Source organism: Nilaparvata lugens, chromosome 13, assembly GCF_014356525.2.
Source record: "Nilaparvata lugens isolate BPH chromosome 13, ASM1435652v1, whole genome shotgun sequence".
Classification (NCBI taxonomy): domain Eukaryota; kingdom Metazoa; phylum Arthropoda; class Insecta; order Hemiptera; family Delphacidae; genus Nilaparvata; species Nilaparvata lugens.
In genome coordinates, this window is record NC_052516.1 from 30,518,212 (window position 1) to 30,534,505 (window position 16,294).

The window sequence follows — 16,294 nt, forward strand, 5'->3', positions numbered from 1 at the left end:
TTTTTGATTTGTGTTTCATGGAATGTAGATTTTTTATAGCACTACAGCCCCATATGAGCTTTGGCCGCCTCCACTACAGCTCTCCACGCTTTTCGGTCCTCTGTTAATTGTCTCCATCCTCTATATCCCATTTTTTGGAGATCGTCTTTCACTTCATCCTCCCACCTTATTCTCGGCCTTCCTCTCTTTCTTCTTGAATTTGCTTGCCGTTTTGTTTTTCCTGAAATCCGATCCGTCCGAGGCTGCTGTGTAGGTTTCGTAACAATGAGTTTTTATGGTGAAGAGCAGTTAACACTTGGACCAACCCCCAACCTGGAGGACCAGAGATCTGTTTAGAGTTACCTTCTCCTAGACAGCTTGCCTTCACCACGGCTAACGAGCGCTGTCCACCCTTGATTGTTTCGTTTCAGTTGACTTACTTCGTACCCTTCAAGGGAGTAAGTGTTATCCAGCCGCACCAACGTGGAGGCGCACATCTTCAGGTTGCTATAGAGGTAAAGACGTTCTCAAAGGGTTCATCTCCGAAGATGTCGAAACATAGCGGCCCATGGAGATAAATAAATTCATGAATAAATCAAACTCAAAAAACCATTATGCAAACATTTCGAAGGCATAAATTTAGAATGTTTATTTTGCTGATGATTTTACAAGGGTTTTGAAGGAATGATGAGATTTGTAACATTTTTTCAAGTATAAATGAAAAATAAACAATAAGAAGTATACATTTTTTATTATTGCCCTATTGTCTAAATCACAGATTAATCTAGTTCCGGTATAAGATGATCAAAAATAACAGTCTTATTGAGATGCCAGTCGAAATGAGACACTCCCGCCAACTCAACAACCTTCAGTCGTCCGGTCTCATTTAACGTTCTCAATCCCAAAGAATTGAATTGATATAGAGGTTGATCGTACAGTTCTACCACGTTTTCGTTATCATCATAGTAAGCAAAACGGCTGAAACAAACAGAAGTCAAAATTTCTTAAGGAAGAGTGATTTTTATTTATTTCTATGGGGCTAATTGAGTTTTCCCTAGAGATGAATGAAGTACCCTTTATTAGGTTATTACTAGTACCCTTATGAGGTTTTCCGAATACACTAAAAAAGGATGAATGAAGGGCACTAGTAATTCTATGAAAAAAGCTATTTCATTCAGGAGAGACATTTTGAGATAACTAGGTATTTATCTAGCGGATTGCTTCCAAGACATGAATCAGAATTCATTTCCATCTTCACTTCTTTAGGATCATAATATGGGAATGATCCCTTGTCTCAAGATATAAAAAAAACATAAATGGTAACCAAAACCAATTAATTCAAATACTTATATCCAGTCCATTCAGATAGGCTATTGAATGTGGAGTTGCCATTAAGAAATCTTCTTCTGTTACTCCTCTAAAGGCCGTGATGGGGCACTCTTTCACTATTATGTGGTCAATCGTTTGCCTTTGCCCACACTCACAGGAGGGTGATGGTACTTTGCCCCATTTATACAAAAAGTCAGCACATCGACCATGTTTGGTTCTAATTCTGTTTAGAGTCGACCATGCTGTGGTAAGCCAAAACCTCATGGTTTTTGAGAGAACCATGGGATCTGATCTCGCTGCTTCGAAGTCCATTCTTGCTGCCATGCACTATGCAAACTGAAGTTTTAACTCCAGATTACTAGATAACTAGGTAAGTACAGCACTTTAGTATATATAGTTCTAGACTTTAACTGGCTTTAAACTCTGGAGTCAGAAAATTGGCTTTCCGAGTCAGAGCGTTAACGTAGTTAAGGACTTAAATAGACTCTGGTGTTTAGAGATCATGTTAGACCCTGGAGTTTATAATTTCACTTTCTGAGTGAAGGGCTTATAAGTCCAGGACTTGAATTAGATTCTCGCCTCTTTCCGAGTCAAGGATTTATAAAAAATCGTTAAGTCCAGGACTTAAAACAGCGTGATTTTAAACCCTCGACTGGGGTAGGGTTTAAATTCAAGTTCTAGACTTAACTGAGCAAACACAATTCAGTTATTGTTTTGGAGTAGATAAAAAGCCAAATAGATGTCATGGAATACCTAAATTATTTGGATTAGTCCATCTAAATTCATAATTTATAGTTTGCAAGTTCATTTTGGAATATAATTGTATCAGAATTATGTGTAAAAAACTAACCTCATTTTACGACTCTGACATAACCTAAAAATGTTCAAGCGAAATAATACATGGATTGCCTTGGAATTTATATTCCAATCTGAATGTTATTAATCAATGTCATATTCAACATATTAATAATAATAAATTATTTCTCCAGTTTTTTTCAAAACAAATACGTTTTCAAACTCAATAGCCTAATGAAATTTTTATTTCAAAATCACTGGTTAGCATCAATGATCAATAATAGCATAACGTAAAATAAAATGTTTATTCATTCACCTTTCAAAGGATTTGCTTTGAATAGGCCTACAAAGAAATCGAAACGTATTTTTACTTTCCTTGCCCTATTACCATAGGTAAGGAGAGTATTGCATTCCGAAAAAAATTAAGGTACCCCAATTTCTAAATTTCTATACGTTTCAAGGTCCCCTGAGTCCAAAAAAGTGGTTTTTGGGTATTGGTCTGTATGTGTGTGTGTGTGTGTGTGTGTGTGTGTGTGTGTGTGTGTGTGTGTGTGTGTATGTGTGTGTGTGTGTGTGTGTGTGTGTGTGTGTGTGTGTGTGTGTGTGTGTGTGTGTGTGTGTGTGTGTGTGTGTGTGTATAAGTGTATGTGCGTCTGTGTACACGATATCTCATCTCCCAATTAACGGAATAACTTGAAATTTGGAACTTAAGGTCCTTATACTATAAGGATCCGACACGAACAATTTCAATCGAATGCAATTCAAGATGGCGGCTAGAGTGGCAAAAATGTTGTCAAAAACAGGGTTTTCTGCGATTTTCTCGAAAACGGCTCCAACGATTTCGATTAAATTCATACCTTAAATAGTCATTGATAAGCTCTATCAACTGCCACAAGTCTCATATCTGTAAAAATTCCAGGAGCTCCACCCCAGCTATGCAAAGTTTGATTTTAGATTCCCAATTGTCAGGCTTCAGATACAATTTAAACAAAAAATTCCAAATGGAAATCTCTGCAATTAATGCTCAGTAACATTTCCACCTAAAATTTAAAATAAGCTCGAAATTCGAGAAAATGTTATTATTTCAATTGCAAACTGTTGGCAACTGTTGATTCTATTAAATCATTCACTATGAAGAGATAGCAGACCTCGTGTCTCCAGCGTTATAGTCCTGTCACCAGCTGGCTTGGATCTTTGAATAGTAGACTTGAGATGCGCGAGAACACTAGCGTCAGGTGATAAATTCTCATAACGGCAAGGAAAATTGTGTGAGTGCGCCACACCAGATTTTTACAAAATAGTTTGGAGAGCATGCTCATTTGAATTGTCCCGCTGTAATCAGCTGTTTTGCTGTAATGCCAACAATACACAGTAAAATATTGTGAATTTCCCACATGTTTACTGCGTTAAAGTCCTGGACTCAAATAAGTCGAGAACTTGATAAACTCCGGAGTTTAGAAGATAAAATCGTGACTCAGAATAGTTATTTGTGCAACTAGTGCGCAAAGTGACAGTTTGCTGCACCGAAAGAAACGTTTACACCCGAGCCGTAGGCGAGGGCGGAATGGTTTCTTGAGTGCAGCAGAGGAACTTTGCGCACGTATTTCACATTAAGTTTTTCCTACAGTTACCATTGAATATGAAAAGTGGGTAATTATGGGTAAAATTGCCTGAAATCCATCAAATAATGTATGTGTGTTTGAATGGCGGGGGGCAGCTGTGTGGTGTGTGCTGTGGTGGCACTGTGCTGTCGTTGTCCTCCATTATAATATCTACTTAATAATTAGCGCGTTGTGCTTGGTTGCACCTCTGCTCACTATAGCAGCCACAGCAGTCACTGTTACCAACTTCATTTGGATTTTGCTGCACTGTTGCTCCATATAACCTACTAAGTATTTTGCGTTGCCATGTTGCAAATCTGGAGTGCAGAAAAATTTTTCCCGCACTAGAGCGGAAAAGTGATTCTTTGCGTTCTGTAATCAGTGCAGCAATGGCCACTTTTCAACGTAACTGTAGGAAAAGTCAATTTAGACCCGAGAGCTTATTTCAGTCCTGGAGTCTGTAAGTCCAGAACTTATAGATCCCGAGCTCGGAAACCGGCCCATAATGTTATTTACTTAAAACTGTTAGTATTCCTTACTAATTACATATTCTTTCTATTCAACCAATGTCGAATTCCAGACAAAATATCTGCATTATTTGAGTGGTTAGCTGATGAAAATAAGTTGTAAGTTGCATAAGGAAATTAATGCTAATTAAGGAAATAATCATTATTAAACGGAAATTAAATTTACAGCATTTAATTGGGATTTACATTTAACAATAATTATGAATGGTTAGCATTGGGAATGCTAAAAGATTAAAGTAAATCCCTCTAGTAAATTAAAACGCTTTTCTCTGTAAAAGGTTAGTCTAGTTATAATGAAACACTTTCAACAAATCTATTCTGGTTAAGGAGTGTGGCAATGTCGAATAGGTAGGTTCTATAGTCAACTGATCAGCCAAAGTTGAAAGCAGCAAAAGAAAAGTGGAAATTCCAAGATAGGTAAAATGCATTGCCACTAAGCTCTAAAGGAGATTACAGGAGAAACCAGTGTCCTTTATTTTTCAATACATGTAACCTGAAAAGATCTCCAACTCATTGCAAACCTAACAGAACTGAATGAAACCTGGTTTCCGATAAAAGGTCTAACCGTTTCAGTAAACGATAGCAACGAACCATTTTCTCCTTTCAAGATATTGATTTGAGCTCAGTCGAGCTCAATATACTAATACAATAATACAGAGTGGGACAGAGCCGGTTGGCGAGTTTGGAAGGGTTATAAGTAATGAACCGTTCAACTTGGAAATAAATTATTTAATGGGTTCAATTCTGTTTGAAATACAGTTTTGTTGTTAGTTTTTGAAAATTATATCAGTTTAATGGCGGCCATCAGCAGCAATGCACTGATGTAAGCGTATTTTTTAAGTTTTAAAACGCATTTTGGCACACTGCGATTGGTAAGGAGTGGATCTCTTATCTGATTGGATCCTTTAGTTCTTCCAAGGTGTGTGGGCGATCTTTGAAAACCTTATTTTTGAGGTAACCCCATAGAAAAAAATCGCAAATGCTTAAATCGGGTGAGCGTGCTGACCATAGTTCTTTGAGAATGGCAACATCACCGTCAATATCATCTCCCAGAGTTATGTGATAATGTTACAAACATTTCTGCGCCCCAAATTAGAAGAACTTACTCGAGCATGACTTGGGAGAAATGTAGTTTTAGCAGGATGAAGCTACAGCCCACACAGGGCGCATTTCAATGAATGTGTTGAGACAAATGTTCCCAGGGCGGCTTATCTCACTAAGGGTGGAATTGAGGTGGCCGGCACGCTCACCCGATTTGAGCATATGATTTTTTTTCTATGAGGTTATCTCAAAAAATAAAGTTTTCAAAGATCACCATCACACCTTGGAAGAACTGAAGGAGCGAATCAGAGAAGAGATCCAGGCCTTACCAATCGCAGTGTGCCAAAATGCGTTTTAAAACTTAAAAAATACGCTACATCAGTGTATTGCTGTTGATGGCCGCCATTTATCTAATATAATTTTCAAAAATTAACAACAAAAACTATATTTTAAACTGAATTGAACCCATTAAAGATGTTTTTTTCCAAGTTGAACGGTTCATTACTTATAACCCATTCAAACTCGTCAATCGGCTCTGCCCCACTCTGTATTATGGTCGAATGTTTGCATATTATACAATGCAATTTAGCCAGTTGACAGCTGATTCTAGAACTATAGTGTTGCAAACTCGTTAGGCATAGCATTCATTCGGAGACGATTATGCTTTCAATCAAAATTTAGATGAAATAAATATTTTAAAATCGATTTAAAATACCTGGATTGCCAAGGCGTAATCACTCCGTCATCCGGTCCCCCAAACATGACAAGTTTCTCCAATTTCTCCAAATTTGTCTTGTATAGAGAACTGCCTTCAGACTCTATCTCGTTGTTGATATAGGGCAGATAGCAGCTGTAGTCCAGATAGAGCAGAGGCTGGTGCGGATCCCTCCAATAGTTGGCCACTGATATCTCTTGGCCCATCACTGAGTAGAACAGCTCGTACGCCGTCTTTACTGACAAGCTGGGGAAGAGGAGGTGCAGGAATTTTGCTACGAAAAACAGAAAAATGTGCATGAGATAAGAAATTTATCAACTTTTGAGTCACTAAATATCACAATATTTCAATATAGAAGAACTGGCGCTAGCTCAAAGCTTCTTGCTTTCCTCAATAATTAAAAAATTATATTCAATTAAACACAAAATACATAAAAGAAATCAAAATCACAATCAAAAATAAGTTTCTAATAAAATACAAAAACAGGCTTCATGGTGGGGTATTCTGAAAAGGAAAAAAGGAGGAAAAATACCTAGCCGACTATGGTTTCCCATGTAATAGGCAGGTAGAGGGTATAAAAGTAAGGAATGAAGAGGGAAGAGGAGTGGAAAAGGGAGAAGAAGGCAAGAGAAAAGAGAGAAGAATAATTCCTAGATTTAATACAATTAATTGCATTTATTACGGATATGTTACGGATAAAAATAAAGTGAGTAGTACCATTCTCATTTTTCGATAGTACTTGCATAAAAAGAATATTAGCCTATTAGAACTAAAACAAAATTGAATATAACCAATAAAACTGGTTATAACTAATAGAACTGACTGTAACCATATAGAAAACATAGGTATTTCTCTATATTTACTTTTTAATTATAGGACTACTACTATAATAGGGTACTGGATGATGACTATATTACAAGCACAGGTTCACGACTTTTTATTTAATCTATGTTATAGGGTACTGAATGATTTTTGGTTTATTTCAGTATTAAAAAAATATATACTATGCAATAACTGTAATAGAAACAATGGGTTTTATAAATAGCTATTCTCTGTTAAACTATTATGAAAGGTTTTCTTTAAAAATGGAAAAAAAAATATTTGGAAAATCCACATATTAAATGATTTCCACATACACAGTATTTCTCAAGTGTTAAAATCGCCTCATTTACACTGTATTAAATAACTAAATTAGTGAGTGAGGGTAACCGTCCACTGGAACCGTATTCAACTGATCCGTTCGGCCGTTGGTTCGGACGAATCTGCCGGCTGTTAATTCGGCCGAATATGGTCGTCCGTTTGGAACCGTTTACGTCTTTTGTGAATTTGCTGCGGACTCATGGACTCTATGTTGTATCTGAGGTGCCCACAAGAGGAGATCGCTGTTTAGATAGCATTGCAACAAATATGGATCCCTCGAGGTTCAGAGTACATGTTACCGATCCTCTTGTTGCTGATCATAGTGCGGTAATGATGACAGCCAACATTCATATGGTGAGTGAATCTTCTCGGTTTCCTACTTGGTATTGCCATTATTCGAGAGGAGCTAGAAGTATAGATGAAGATGCCCTCCCTGGATTCAAAGATGCTGTGTCTCAGGTCAACTGGGATAGTGAACTACAGGGGAAAGAACCTGAAGAGACTTATAAGTTTTTTGGCAAAATTGATGAAATATTCAATTTATTTTTTCCATTGAAGCTTTTTAAGTATAATTTTAGGTCTAAAAATAAGCTTAAGAGTAAAGCTAGAATAGTGAGATTTTGGTTTTCACCTGAGTTGTCCAGGTTCAGGGGCTTGCTACTGATGGTGAGAGACAACTATTTAGTCAGTACTTGTCCAATAGAAAAAGAAAACTTGCATGTATTGTATTCTAGAATGAAGAACGCCAACTTTTTGGCTTCATTTATCAATGAAGCCAAAAAGTGTGCCAATGTTGAGGAGATTGCAAATGCACCAAACCCCTGTAAAGTTGCATGGAATCTGATAAACAGAAGCAGGGGTCCCTTGAGAGCATCTGGAGTTGCTTGTGAGGCTAGTCCTGATGAGTTCAACGAATGTGGAAAAGACACAAAGATTGGTCTGTACACTGAGTCGCAGTCAGCCCATCAGTGCTCACAGTGTGTCTCTCCTTGGATTCACCATCGATCCACGGCTCACCTGGGAGTGCCATATTGAGGGCATCTGTAAGAGGTTGTCACGAGTCACCTATTTGCTTAGGAAGTTGACGCAGTTGGTGAGCAGGCCCTACTTGCTGGTAGTGTACCATGCGCTTTTTCATAGCATCCTGAGCTATGGACTGCTGCTGTGGGGTCATGCTTCTGCATGTGAAGATGTCTTCAAGCTGCAAAAGAGGGCCATCCGCATAATTACCTTTAGTGGATTTCTGGATCATTGTCGACCTCTCTTCCAATCCACAGGTGTAATGACCATCTACAGTCATTACATTTACTTGTGTGCTGTGTATGTGCGAGCAAATATTGAAAAGTTCAACACAAGGAGTGACTTCCATGGTCACGATACTAGAAGTCGAGTTCTCATAGATGTTCCATACCGTCGCTTGTCAAAGACTCGTGATGCATTTCCTGCAATGGCCTTGCGGATCTTCAATAGGCGGCGGGGGGATTTGAAGATGTTGAACACACCAGCATTCAACCTGAGACTGAAGTGTTGGCTTAGGAGAAATCAGTTTTATTCCATTCAGGATTTTTTTCTTAATGACTTGGTAGGCCTTGTCTGACGTGTACTGCCATCTCGATAGTTGAAAATGTGAAAATTGTGAAAAGTTATATATTTTAAACTCTTGACGCAACCCATCCGGCATTGCTGGTATTGGTGAAGAGGGAGGTAATTCAGGTCAGTCTAGTTCAGTAGTTGGCTGAACTATTGAATATTGAATTAACTACAATCATAGCCACCAAAATTTTTCATAAACAATTATTATATTGAGATTTTGAATATAGAATAAACAAATATCCACTGAATTAGTTATTCATTACAATAATCTTTCCTTCCGATCCTATTTGTTCAGCAATCTTTGTCTACAGATTCCTTTGAACATCACGACGATGATATCTTTTGTCTAGCATAACTTACAATTGAACATGCTCTTGCACAAAATTATCAACTTTTCATTGTCCATAGTTACAACTTTATAAAACAGAACTACTTCAAAAAACAAGAACAAACAAGACTGTGAAAGAATTTTAGGTTAGGAACGCTTTGTTGTCTCAGCTCGACTAGTTAGTTCGGCCGGATAGAGCCGGAAAACCCCAATCAATTCGGATCGAAAAAGTAATCGGCCGTGCACGGCCATTTGAACCTGTTGCAATGGACGAGCATCTATTATCTTTCCTTTCTATGTTGGGAGATCGTTCGGTAGTTTTCGGCCGATGCTAGTTCGGACGAAAACGGTTCTAGTGGACGGCCCACCTAAGGCAGTTTTTGGTTTATCCTGTTGAATCTGTCCCATTCATTAATTTGATTTTGTGCTTGTGAAAATGAATGAAATAAATATTTACTAGTACCTTCTATTGTTATTGAAACCGATTATTATTGAGGATGATTGTTACAAAATTTGTAAATAGGACTGAAATATTTGAACTTACTTCCATACTGGCCACCCTGAGGTGAGCTCAGCGAGATGAACTTTTTCACATTGAGATCGGGATACGCTTCTATAATACCTCTTGCTATAAGTCCTCCTTGTGAGTAACCTAGAAGTCAATAGAGAATAGAAAAAATAGAGAATTAAACCAATAAAATTAAAAACTAAGTGCCGGTTGCACAACAGCCGGTTTAATTCTAACCGTGATTAATTCCACGAGAACCAATTAGAGAAGCCGTCTTTTCAAGAATGCCTTCTCTGATTGGCTCTCGTGAAATTAATTACGGTTAAAATTTAACCGGCTGTTGTGCAACCGGGCCTTAAACTATCAAATATCATTGATGCTTTGAAAGTAAATAATAGTTTTTATTATTTATTGTTTAGTCAAAAATGTTCAATTACTGAAAGAAATAGGTAATATATCAACATTTATTTTGCCAAATACAAGAAATATTTTTACAAATAAAAATAATCATTAAAATACAATAGTTTTTGGCGTTACTGGAAAAAGAAGCCTTAAGCCACGAGTTCTAAAAATAAGAAATACATTTTTTTAAATCTAATAACAGCAGTATAAATGAGACAATTCTGTTGATGGATGATAATCTATTGATGTTGAAGTTTATAAATAATCCAAGTAGCCTACTTGATAAACAAAATATAAATGCACAGAAAAATAACATAATAATTGCCGAATTTTTATAACTTCTACACAATAATAAATAATTAATATTGTCGAAATTGGTGATTCATCCAACTCAGTTCTCAATTTTAAAATAATAGTTTTGTTTTAGTCACGATTTTATCAATTTTAATTTGGTTTTTGATATGTTATCCTTAATAAAGTCTTCTGGTATTTTATTTATTAGTTTATTACTCTGATATTCAAATTTGGTTTTTGTTATTTTATCCTTAATAAAGTCTTCTGGAATTTTATTTATTGCTCTGATATTCAAATTGGTGTTTACTATATGTTGATGAAGTACAATTAATATTGAAAGCATTTACTATAGTTGAACGTATATAATAAGGGATTATTCATTTAGACTGCTGTATGATTATACTAATTCATTTATAAAATACTGTACAAATCAAACATGTAGGGCTAAACTATACCCTGTTATGCAATTGAAAAGAAAGTTTGATCGTATTTTTATCATAAAAGATGTTTAGACAAAAGCTTTGCACGAATAACGACTTTGGCAAGTATATAACGAACGCTAAGCTGCTAGTCACCGAAATCTTTCTAAGCTAAATTTATGTCTAAGTATCGTTCATGAATATAACATAACAACTAGATTCGACTTATTAGACTTGAACTTATATCCATTATTATTTTTTATTGGGCTAGCTTAGAGACTAGCTAGATGTTCAGTCATCTTCAAATCATACTTCTCTCTTTAGTTTTTCTCTCCCTATCATTTTGATGATGTACTTATGGTATGAATCAATAAAGAATGTGAATAAAGTCATGACCAGAGCTTTGGATTGACTGTGTCTAGAAGTGGACCTGACTTGGACCTTGCCATAGTATTGACATATAAGTTGACATAGTACTGACACATAAATCATCATCTTATCATCAAATAAGTTGAACTTTATAATTTCCGTATGTATATTTGAATCCGTATGAATATGGAAAGTTACAACAGAAAGAGCGAATGACTAATATTTACCAATGATATGAATTCCTTCGGGATGATTACTGGCTATCTCTAGAACATCCTTTCCAATTTTTTCTACCTGATGCCACATTGGAAGTAAGCTTGACCAACTGCCAAATCTATTGGTCACATAAACTTTCGTACCAGGGTGACTCTGAAATAAATTTAAAACAGAAATGAAGGAACTCAATAACTTTTAATAGAAACGTAAATTATTTAAAATTTAGTGATTTAGAGTGTGGCATATAGATGGTACCTATAGGCCTAAGTTTCAATTAGCTTTGATGAAACATGAAAGTGGAAGATAAGAATTCGACCGTTTTCAGCGTAATTCTAGGTCCAGTGCCTTTATACCTGTCATTTTAATTTTTGGCTGGGATCAATTTAGTGTGTTATTTTGATGAAAGGTATAATGACATTAGGCCTGGACTAAGGCCCCGTTTTCAACAGTAGCCTATAGCAAAGCGAGAGTAAATTTCATGTAAAACTAAAAATTTTACGAAAAAGTAAAATTGACTTATTAACTCACTACTGGTAATTGTGTTACTCATTAAAAACTAGATTAATTTTTACATTTTCACTCTCAGTCAGTTGACTATAGCAACATACGGTACCTATTAAAGTTTAGAGTTGAGCAATTGAAATTATTATACAGTTCTGAAACTTTTTAGACTGATTTGAATAAGCAAATCTTACCTTTACAATGTCATTTGTTAGATTCACCATTGTACTATTTCCTGTCATAACTCCATGAATTATAACTACAGGTTTATAGGCGATTACTTGCAGGTAAAAAAGTATTGCAGTGACAAAGAAAACACGAATATACATTATGAATGTATTCCGTTGATATTGTAGAGTAAGTTAAAAAATACACTTTATAAAATTTGATTAGATTATACTGTGAATGAATTTATAGGATAAGCTTATTCCAAAATACAGATAATAAGTCACTTCTTTTCAATATTTTACAAGAATATTATTAGAAACTAATATTGATCGAGGATAAAAACCTTATCAGGCTCTCAAACTCTCATTTGTATTTGAACCAATAAATAACACAATCTAAATTGTTTACGAATCACTTTTTGTTTACACTTTCGGCTAAGCTCTAGCCGGCCTGCTCCCCCTGCTATCTCAGTTATTATTGAAGATATCGACTCAATTTTTTTTGAAAGAGGAAGACAAAATAAAGCGCGCTAGCATATTTTTATACCATTTGATTTAATTTTAATATTAGAAATAGCTGTTTCAAAACTAACCTTATTCTATAGAATGGACGATTCTAAATTATAATGATTTGTATCAACTATTATTAAAGATATTATGGGACTAAATTTTTTAATGAAAGAAGAAGAAAAAATACGTGTCGGTAACTGAATAACAATTCTAATCAATGAAATTTAATGTTATTAATATTAACAGCAAATTTTGAATTTTGTCCAACCTATAATACTATCATGTTTTTACTAGCACCATAGAGTTGTAGAGTTATAGAGTTGCTGCTCTATTCTCTACAGGTCACAAATTTGAAGCATGCTAAATAGAGTTGTCATCGGTTTTTGAAATTGCTCGATAAGAAAGATTCCGATTTCAACTTGTTCGATTAATGATTCAAGAGTTCAATATTTATTTTATTGTTTTTTTATTGTTATTGTTTTACAAACTTCATTTGATATATTTAAATTATAATTTGTTCTACATTTTTTCCCATTATTGGAATACTTAATACATAATCGGGGAGTCCGATCTCACTAGGCATCAAACCTGCATCCTTGTAGAAACCAATCTGAAAAAACAAACCAATTCAAACTTTTTTTTGAAAAAATTGGAAACCCCAATGGGTACTAAATTTTTAAAGTCTCATTTAGGTATTAATAATTGAAGTTTATTTATTTATTCAATCATTCAGAATTATACAACTTACAGAAAAGTACCACAGGCTAACTTATGCTTAAAACGGTTCCAGTTATAATTTTCACTACCTATCTTCAATTTTTTCAAAAAAAAAATCCAATTTTGGGAAAAAATAATTTTGAATTAGAACTCAAATGTATCAAATTTGAATAAAAATTCTAATTCCATCAAAGAGCTAACCATTACTGCTGACCACATTTTCTTCTGTATTTAATGCTATTGATGAAGTTGATAGGAAATCTGGAAAATATAAAAAATGTGCCAGTTGTTTGCCTGAAAAATGTTGAGAATATTTTTAAATGGGGCTAACCATAATTACTGCTGACCACATTTTCTCCTGTATCTAACGATATTGATGAAACCCTACCTACCAAAGTTTGATGTGACTATCAAACCTTAAGTGATGAAGACTGAGCAAGTCTGAGGGTTGCTCAGTCTTTATCTGGTAAGGCTTTGTTATATTAGGTTGGAAAATGCTTGGTTAGAGGGGAGCTCAATGGTTGGGCTGGACTGCATTTGTTAGTTTGAGTTAGGCTTTGTTGGGTTGGGGATGATAAAAAACTCAGGTTACAAAGGTTTGGGTTGAAAAAGGTTAGGTTAGGGGAGGTTAGGTTGGAAAGATTTTGCATAGAAAGGATTTGGTTAGGAGGCATTAGCTTAGAAACACTTAGGTTGAGAAAATCTTAGGTTAGGAGATACTTAGGCTAGGAAACTGTTGGGTTGGGAAAAATTAGGTTAGAAAAGCTTTGGTTTGTGAAAGCTTAGGTTATGAAAAGCTTTGGTTGGGGAAAGCTTCGATTGGGAAATGCTTAGGTTAAAAAAAGCACAAGTTAGGGAAAGCTTAGGTTGGGGAAAAATTGGTGAGGAAAAGCTAAGGTTGGAAAAATCTAAGGTTAGGGAAAGCCTATGTTAGGAAAAGATAAGGTTAGGAGAACCTAAGGTAAGGAAAAGCTTTGGTTGGGGAAAGCTTAGGTTAAGAAAACCTTGGGTGAGGAATAAGCTTAAGTTGGGAAAAGCTCTGGTTAGGAAAAGCTTAGGTTAGGAGAAGCTAAAGTTGGGAGAATCTAAGGTTGAGTGAAGCTTAGGTTAGGGAAAGCTTTGGTTAGTGAAAGCTTAGGTGAGGAAAAGCTTTAAGTTAGGAGAAACTTAGGTTAGGTTGGGTTAGGTTAGGTTAGGAAAAGCTTAGGTTAGGTTGGGTTAGGTTAGGTTAGGAAAAGCTTAGGTAAGGTTAGGTAAGGTTAGGTTAGGAAAAGCTTAGGTTAGGTTAGGTTAGGTTAGGTTGGGTTAGGTTAGGAAAAGCTTAGGTTAGGTAGGTTAGGTTAGGAAAAGCTTAGGTTAGGTTAGGTTGGGTTAGGTTAGGTTAGGTTGGTTAGGAAAAGCTTAGGTTAGGTTAGGAAAAGCTTAGGTTAGGTTAGGTTGGGTTAGGTTAGGAAAAGCTTAGGTTAGGTTAGGTTGGGTTAGGTTAGGTTAGGTTAGGTTAGGAAAAGCTTAGGTTAGGTTGGTTGGGTTAGGTTAGGTTAGGAAAAGCTTAGGTTAGGTTAGGTTGGGTTAGGTTAGGTTAGGTTAGGAAAAGCTTAGGTTAGGTTAGGTTAGGAAAAGCTTAGGTTAGGTTAGGTTGGGTTAGGTTAGGTTAGGTTAGGTTAGGTTAGGTTAGGAAAAGCTTAGGTTAGGTTAGGTTAGGAAAAGCTTAGGTTAGGTTAGGTTAGGTTGGTTAGGTTAGGTTAGAAAAGCTTTGGTTTGTGAAAGCTTAGGTTAGAAAAGCTTTGGTTGGGAAAAGTTAAAATTGGGGAAACCTCAGGTTAGGAGAAGCTTAGGTTAGGAGAATCTAAGGTTAGGTAAAGCTTAGGTTAGGAAAAGCTTTGGTTAGGGGAAGCTTTGGTTAGTGAAAGCTTAGGTTAGGAAAAGCTTTGAGTTAGGAGAAACTTAGGTTAGGAGAAGCTTGGGTTAGGAGAAACTTAGGTTAGGAAACTGTTGGGTTAGGAAAAGATTAGGTTAGAGGAAGCTCAGGTTAGGAAAAGCTTTAGTTAGCAAAAGCTTTGGTTTGTGAAAGCTTAGGTTGGGAAAAGCTTTGGTTGGGGAAAGCTTTGGTTAGTGAAGGCTTAGTTGAGGAAATCCTTTGAGTTAGGAGAAACTTAGGTAAGGAGAAGCTAAGGTTAGGAAAAGCTTAGGTTGGGAAAAAGCTCAGGTTAGGTAAAGCTTAGGTTGGGAAAAGCTTTGGTTGGGAAAAGTTAAGGTTAGGTAAAGCTTGGGTTAGGTAAAACTTAGGTTAGGAGAAGCTAACGTTAGGTAAAGCTTAGGTTAGGAAAAGCTAGGGTTGGGGAAAGCTTTGGTTAGTGAAAGCTTAGGTTAGGAAAAGCTTTAGGTTAGGGAAAGCTTTGAGTTGGGAAAAACTTAGGTTAGGAGAAGCAAAGGTTAGGATAAGCTTAGGTCAGGAAAAAGTCAAGTGTTAGGGAAAGCTTAGGTTAGAAGAAGCTAAGGTTAGGAGAAGCTAAGGTTAGGTAAAGCTTATGTTAGGAAAAGCTTTGGTTAGTTAAAGCTTAGGTTAGGAAAAGCTTAGGTTGGGAAAAACTCTAGTTAGGTGAAGCTAATTTTAGGAAAATCTCAGATTAGAAAAAGTTTAGTTTAGGAGAGATCTGTTCTTGGCCCAGGCTCAGTAAGCTTTGGTCATACTTGTTCAGGTTAGTAATTATTTGACTTGATTCAAGAGTTCTGTTGTGTATTTTTGAAAGAATAAGAACTCTCAGTAGAATTATTTCAATGATCTTTATTGAATATTTTTTATTATTTATTGTTTAGTCAAATGTTCAAGTATTGAAGGAAATAGGTAATATAGCCTATTGATTAACTTATTCATTTAAGCTCAACTCACACTACCTCGACTCAAATCGTACGACACCAGTCGAGGATACTTCAGTCACTCGACTTTACGACTTTCTTGCTCATTGTCACAACTTCAGTTCTATGCTACTCCATTTCTAACCTCATATTATTAAAAATATCAAATAAAATTCATCACTTCTGCGCATGTAACAAATGTAATAATAATATTTATGAATATATTTTCTTATCTAAAATGATAAAACATCACTTTCATAAAACATAACCTCACTTTCATTAAAAAT

The 16,294-nt window shown here is 35.8% G+C and overlaps 1 protein-coding gene across 1 annotated transcript; it reads right to left on the bottom strand.

The window, feature by feature from the left end:
- Positions 1–602: 602 nt before the first annotated feature.
- Positions 603–12,115, bottom strand: LOC111049537 (lysosomal thioesterase PPT2 homolog). The gene is made up of 5 exons (XM_039440302.1): positions 11,952–12,115; positions 11,268–11,409; positions 9,593–9,700; positions 5,988–6,261; positions 603–957 (listed from the first exon to the last, which is right to left on the bottom strand). Exons 1-5 carry the CDS (start codon positions 12,084–12,086, stop codon positions 759–761), a joined length of 858 nt encoding a protein of 285 aa, XP_039296236.1. The 5' UTR covers positions 12,087–12,115; the 3' UTR covers positions 603–758.
- Between the last annotated feature and the right edge of the window lie 4,179 nt (positions 12,116–16,294).